General features: G+C 43.4%; 1 protein-coding gene across 1 annotated transcript in view; it reads left to right on the plus strand.

The window, feature by feature from the left end:
• LOC130379087 (receptor-type tyrosine-protein phosphatase delta-like) overlaps window positions 1-3,723 on the plus strand; it is a 98,780-nt gene extending 95,057 nt beyond the window's left edge. Inside the window, 2 exon segments of the mRNA XM_056585678.1 lie at window positions 146-281; window positions 2,227-3,723. Coding sequence (XP_056441653.1) covers window positions 146-281; window positions 2,227-2,295 — 205 coding nt within the window. The 3' untranslated portion in view covers window positions 2,296-3,723.
• The last annotated feature ends 3,410 nt before the right edge of the window (window positions 3,724-7,133 follow it).

A 7,133-nucleotide genomic window follows, 5' to 3' on the forward strand; every position in this document is an offset into this window, starting at 1 on the left:
ATAAACGAGCCAATCAGAACCACAGAAACAGATCCGTTCGAGCAATCAGTTATAGAACCCCGAACATGGTGACAGACGCTCTGCTAGACCCGTACAGAGGGCTGCTGCTGTGTGTCTGACCCCCCCGTCCTGTGGTCTCCTCCAGCGCCGGGGTGGGCCGGACTGGGGTGTTCATCACCCTCAGCATCGTGCTGGAGAGGATGCGCTACGAGGGCGTGGTGGACATCTTCCAGACGGTCAAGATGCTTCGAACGCAGAGACCCGCCACCGTCCAGACAGAGGTGAGCCTGTCTGCCTGTCTGTCTGTCTGTCTGTCTGTCTGTCTGTCTGTCTGTCTGTCTGTCTGTCTGTCTGTCTGTCTGCCTGTCTGTCTGTCTGTCTGTCTGTCTGCCTGTCTGTCTGTCTGTCTGTCTGTCTGTCTGTCTGTCTGCCTGTGTCTGTCTGCCTGACTGTCAGTCTGTCTGTCTGTCTGTGGGTCTGTCTGTCTGTCTGTCTGTCTGTCTGTCTCTGCCTGTCCGTATTTCCGTCGGTCTGACTGTCTGTCTGTCTGTCTGTCTGCCTGACTGTCAGTCTGTCTGTCTGCCTGTCCGTCTGTCCGTCTGTCCGTCTGTCCGTCTGTCTGTCTGTCTGCCTGTCCGTCTGTCTGTCTGTCCGTCTGTCTGCCTGTCTGTCTGTCTGTCTGTCTGTCTGTCTGTCTGTCTGACTGTCTGTCTGTCTGTCTGAATGAATGTCTGTCCGTCCGTCTGACTGTCTGAATGTCTGTCCGTCTGTCTGTCTGACTGTCTGTCTGTCTGTCTTTCTGCCTGTATGTGTGTGTCTGACTGTCTGTCTCTCTGTCTGACTGTCTGTCTGAATGAATGTTTGTCCGTCTGTCTGACTATCTGTCTGTCTGTCTGGCTGAATGTCTGTCCGTCTGTCTGTCTTTCTGCCTGTATGTGTGTGTCTGAATGTCTGTCTCTCTGTCTGACTGTCTGTCTAGCGTTGTGCTCTGGGTACCTGTTTCTCCTTACCTCTATCTATTGCTCAGTATCTTTTTCTTAGCGTTTTACCATTATTCACTTTTTCCAGACATGATGGCTCATTGTTTGTTTGTGGCGGTTCATTAGAATGCTGAGCTCTGTATCCTTGATTGCAATTAACGCTCAGCGGTGCCCCCCCTCCCCCCCCCTCATGCTCACACAACTTATAGAGTGCAAATCAGAGACATTTCCCTTTTTTTCCTGTAATTTATAGATGTATTTTACTGTTATACATCGAACGCACACACACACACGTTTACACATTTTTGTATAAACATTTCTTATATATTTCTTCCCTCCTTCTATGTTTGGTTCTATAGCTAAAGAGATTCTAAGGGTGCACTCACACTAGGCCATCTGGCCGTGGCCGTTGGCCGTCGCAACTCTGGCCTGGCCACAGTAGGCTCTTGTACATACGTCATCACGTCGTAACGCGTCATCACCAAGCGTCCGCTGCATGGACCATAATAAAGTCTGCCGCCAGTCCGAATTTTAACAACAATGGACAACACCACAGAGAACACAACTCGCACTTTGCTGAGTCTGTTGCTTATTTGGATATATGTTTACCGTTTAATGGGAAAGAAGGCTCGTCACCTTTATTATGTCCATGGTCGTCGCATGGACTATACGTCATCAAGCTCAGGTTGCGTAGCCGTGCGTGTGTGGGTGTCGGCTCATTAGCATCTGTACCGTGGCGGCCCGTACCGTAGCAGCACACCTCTCCCAAGTGGCCAAGTTGGCCTGGCCTGGCCAGACTGACCACACTCACACTGGCAGATTTGAGCACGGTTAGGTGTGAAAACGGCCATGGCCACGGCCAGATGGCCTAGTGTGAGTGCACCCTTATTGATGTTACCTGATCAGCCAACAGGGGATCAGGTGTAACTGGTTACACATGGAGTAGCGGGCGTTTAACTAATAGAGGGCAGTTTGAGTCCATATTAACATTGTATCCTACGTTTTGAAAACTTTGTGCATTTAAGTTTGGACCAGGATCAATCCACAGCACTTCTATGTAACCCACTATAAAATCAAAACAAGTGGTTTTACGTTTGGCTTGTGTAAATAAACCCGGAAGTTTGTTTTCCCAGTTCAATACCTTTTTGTTTGGGTCTCAGACGTACACAGTGGTTCCTTGTCCTCCATTCTACATATAACCTGTTTATAATGTAACGGACTGGGTTCTCCTTCTGTCTGCCTGCAGGACCAGTACCAGTTCTGCTACAGGGCCAGTCTTGAGTACCTGGGGAGCTTCGACCACTATGCAACATAAACAGCCCCCAGGCCCGGCCCCTTGCTCAGTGCACTCCCCTAGGCCTGTGTCTGCAGCTCTAGAGCAGTTCACTCGGCATCTACAGGGTGCCCTCCCCACCACCCCACCCCCGCCCCCGACCCCCTCTCCCAAGAGATGATATCCACCCTACATCCAGACGGTGGGGGGGGGGAGGGGGCGAGCGGCCTACCACACACCCTGACTGAGCACCTCTTCTTGAGCCATAGCCGTCTGCTGGACCAGAGGTGCTGACCTGCACCCCAAAGCCCAGAATCAACCCACCGGTCTTGCTGGACGGGTGCAAGACGAAAAGAAGAATTATAGTAATAAATCCATCATTTTTTAGTTCTGGTTGTGTGTGAGAAGCCATGGGGTTGCATGATGATGTGAAGGTCATGATCCACGCAGCACCGGAGTAGCGCCACCAGCCCGCAGACCACAGGGGAGTATCTGCAGTATTGGACGACCACGGGAGAGCCCAGACCTTGTCGCTTGTCTTTCAGCGTGTTTTTGGGGACACCATCTAGAAATAGCTTCAGAACGCATCATATCCAAGCCTCGCGGAGCGAAGCGGTCAGCCAACGGAGAGAGACTTGTGCGGAAGATAAATTGCCAATAGGACACGGACGTTACCCAAACACAAACACATCCAAATCAAAAAAGACTCAAGATGTTGTTTCGTTTTGGAAACAGACTCTCGTTTCCTTCGAGCGGAAAAAAAAAAGACAATATTTCTACCGTACCGTTATCAAACAGAGATGAACAAATACAAAAACACCATTTCAACCTTATTGTCCACATTTTCAGATATAAAGCAGATCTATATGGGACTGGCCCGACGGTGTACCACTATGTCAAACATCCATTTAGGTTTTTAAATATCCCCGCAAATGTGTATCTCCATTTTCGTTGTTGTCGTTTTTTTTTATTACTGACTTTTGACCTTGGTGCGTCACCCACCGGCAAGGTTGCAAAATGTTTTCTTTTTTTATTCTGACGACTTTTCTTTTCCCTGCGGTACTGTTCTCAACGTGTACAATCAAAGTCAGCGCAAACGTGTTCACAGAGCAGTGTTAGCCTACGCCGCCGTTAGCCGCTACACTCGTTTCTACTAGCACACAATGTACCGCCACACAGACACACACACACACACAGCGTCGCTACAAATCTTACCAAGCCGTGTTATATGTGATCGATGTGTGTGTGCACGTTTTTGGCGGCGCACAACAGACACACAACTACAGTGTTAAGACCTGCAGATCCCCCCGACATGTCCCCCAGAAAACACTCTCCTAACACGGCTTTTTGTGCAGGTGCAGACCACTTCCGTATTTATATATAACACAAGACAGAAAAGAATGCACAAAATAATAGGTTTTATTAAAAATATGAATATAAATATGTCCAGAAAAAAGATTTTGTTTTTCCAAGAAGGGGCTTGGGGTGGGGTGGGGGGGTGAAGACGAGTGGGAGGAAGGTAAAGGGCAGGAAGATTATAATTCATTATTGAAGGGCACACAAATTATCTTTCTCACTGGAATGCTCACATGTATGAATTTCCTCTCTGTCTGATTCAGTGTGCAATAACTAGATGTATTATTAGTAGATATATTTTTGTGTCAAGTCACTAACTACAGTTATATGCCATGATTATGATGTTGATGATGACGATGTTGATAATAACGATCTTTTTCCAAACAAAACAAGGGGGTACTGCTCTCTCCACCATTCAATATGACCTCTGACCTGGGAAGTTAATCGTTGTCATGTCACGACACCAGTCGATGATGTCGTCCATCTGTGTCACATGGAAAACAGCGAATCAATTCAACTACAAACAGCATCTAATAAGATTTTTAATTTTAGATTTATAGTGCCTTATATTACACGCCTATTTTGATATAGTTACTTTAAAGGTTTTTGTTGTACGTGTGTGCGTGTGTGTGGCTGCGTGGTTGTGATAAGAATGTCACTGTATGATTTTGTTACGTTGTGTATTAGATATGTTTTGTGTGTTCTGTTATTGCCTGTGAAATAGTTTTATGGGACAATTTATCTGGACTGGTTGTTTGAAATCAAGCAAAGAAAACATTTTATTTCTTTGTATCCATCCAATCATTTCAACAGTTTCCCCCGAAAGGAAAATTAAAGAAAGGGATTGGGAGTAAAGCGTTTAAGCTGTGTCCCTTGCATACTAAACACATTTATCCACTTCTCTTACTGGGACTCTTGCACAAGAAATGTGTAGATACCTTTATACGACAACTTCTGTCCGGCCGTTGTTCTCCGACAGACGACCAATGTTGGCAACGACTGTGAACAAAGGCCACAGCAGGAGCAAAGGCCACAGTAACTTAGCATGTAGTATTCTAGTGTGTAGAGCTGAATTGCAGTGGTTCTGGTTTGAAAAAGAGCAACATGACAAAGCCACGTTCTTTTATACGCGGCCACGTGTCCACCTTGAACCCTGACATACCTAGACCGTAAGTCATGCAGAGTTTCTGTTTCGTTTCTCTGTTTGCATTTCCATGTATTTTTCTTTACTGACAAAGGCTGCGAGACGTTTTGGGTGTTAGTGTTGTCTGTACAAAGACACAGAGCCTACATAGGGATTTTTATTCTATATACATACATATATATATATATATATATATGTATCTTTGTACATCTTTGTATATATATATATAAATATATATATACATACATCTATATAAATATATCTTTGTACATCTTTATATATATATATATATATATATATATATATATATATATATATATATATATATATAAAGATATATATATACTCACAGATCGTATTCATCCATGTGTCACCGTTAAGGGATCCGGTCGTAGTCGTCCCCATCTTACAGTAAGCCCTGTTGTTGTTTTGAATATGCATGGTACCACTTTTGAGATGCCCCGCCCTGGTCGCACCTGTCAAGGGAAGACTTGCACTTTCTCTCTTTGTACTATGCACTAGTAACACAGATTATCTCTCGTAGCCCACAAGTCCCCTAAAGGAGTTGCACTTGAAATCATGAGGAAAGTCGACCCCTGTTATACTCACATGGCTGTGTAAATGTAAATAACACACAACACAGAGGATCATCCGCTAAAAGAGAGAAATACGTTATTAAATGTGGTCGGTTTATAGAGTGATACAACGGGAGTACACACCTCAAGTCACCGATTGTGAGACACGCCGATGTGCAATAAGTCACATTGAAAATTTATTGTCACAAAGTGTTATATAACCCCTCCCCCAAATGATATTATGTAGATGGATAAAACTGGAGTTTATAAATTGTATGAAGACAAAAAAAACTATGGTGTTACATGAATCAGTTCCAATTGGTCTGTAAATGTACGCTTTTATTTGTTTATTTATTTCCTACTCCGAGTAAAACAAGTGCTTTTTATTTTCTTACATTGGTTCTCGGAGTCTGCGAAATGGGGAAAAAAAGAGGTCTGTATGGATTTCTGTTCTGTGTCAACACAAGTTTTATTTGTTACAATTAAACTCAAGTGAAATGACTTCTTGTTCTATCTGTAATGATAAATATGAAACCTATAGGGACCGTGAAGGGACGTCAAGACAGCCGCCATCTTGTGAGGAAGAACCAACAGGCAGCGCCCCTCAACATGGCTTGTTCCCATAGAGAAACACTGCCAATGGCACACATCTAACAATTATTTATAGCTCCATTTCAGCTTTTTTTCACAGCAAACAAGGGAAATAATAAACAACAAATATGATTCTCTATTTAATGAAATTTGAGATGGGCTCAAAAGGGGTAGTCCTGTTGCTGGGGTGCTTTGGGGTGATACCTCAGCCTAGTTCATCATCTTCATCAACATTCCCAAGTGGGAAAGTCAACAGCAATAAGCCCTGAAAATTGTATTCAAATCAAGACTGACTTCTAAGTATTAATTTAATAAGTAATATATATTTAAATTTAAATATTTAAAAAGGAATAACTTGACACTATATATATATATATATATATATATATATATATATATATATATATATATATATATAATTAACCCAGGGGTTAATTATCAGGTTATTCTGGTTTAAAGTTTAACTTAAAAATTAAAAAATATCCGTACATGGAACTAGCTTAAAGGGGAAATATTATACCACCAGTGCTGTGTTCCAATATCCATACTATCCGCAATTACTATATACTTAGTTTGAGTACATAGTGTGTTCCAATTAAGATCGGGGCATAAATAATTGTACTGAAAGGACCCGGATGGAGTACTCGAGACTCAAGGTCAAACCGTGGGCCTCTAAGAATAGTCAAATCTCCTAACCTTTATGCCTCCTTTCCTTAACCTTTGTGGTAAACGTCATCGGGTCAAGGAGAGATTAAGGCCCCGTTTACACGAGGACGCTTGCGGGTAAAAACGACAAAATATTTTATCGGAAGTGCCTTTGGTTTAGACCGTGACAGCGTTTTTGGGGCTTAAAAACACAAAAATCTGAAATCACCCTCCAGAGTGGAAAACTTCAATATGCTCCGCCATAGCGTTTCCGTCTACATTGCCAAGACTCAAAACTCTGCTCAGATCTGCTCACGGCATGTACGCGTTTACGTCACATACATGCCCCAGTACAGGGAAATAAACAAACATAGTGGATTATTTCCATGCGTCGGACCGTCAAGCTGCTCTGGCAGCTCTAATAAATGTACAGCAGTCTTTCCACGAAATGTACAGGATATGTACAGATAGTATTACTGAACAGAGAAGGATCTGTAATTATGTTTTGGTTTTCGCGGAGCAGATAAGAGAAAGAAGATACTACGAATGCGCTCAGACATTGCGGTGTT

Source organism: Gadus chalcogrammus, chromosome 3, assembly GCF_026213295.1.
Source record: "Gadus chalcogrammus isolate NIFS_2021 chromosome 3, NIFS_Gcha_1.0, whole genome shotgun sequence".
NCBI classification, from domain to species: Eukaryota; Metazoa; Chordata; class Actinopteri; order Gadiformes; family Gadidae; genus Gadus; species Gadus chalcogrammus.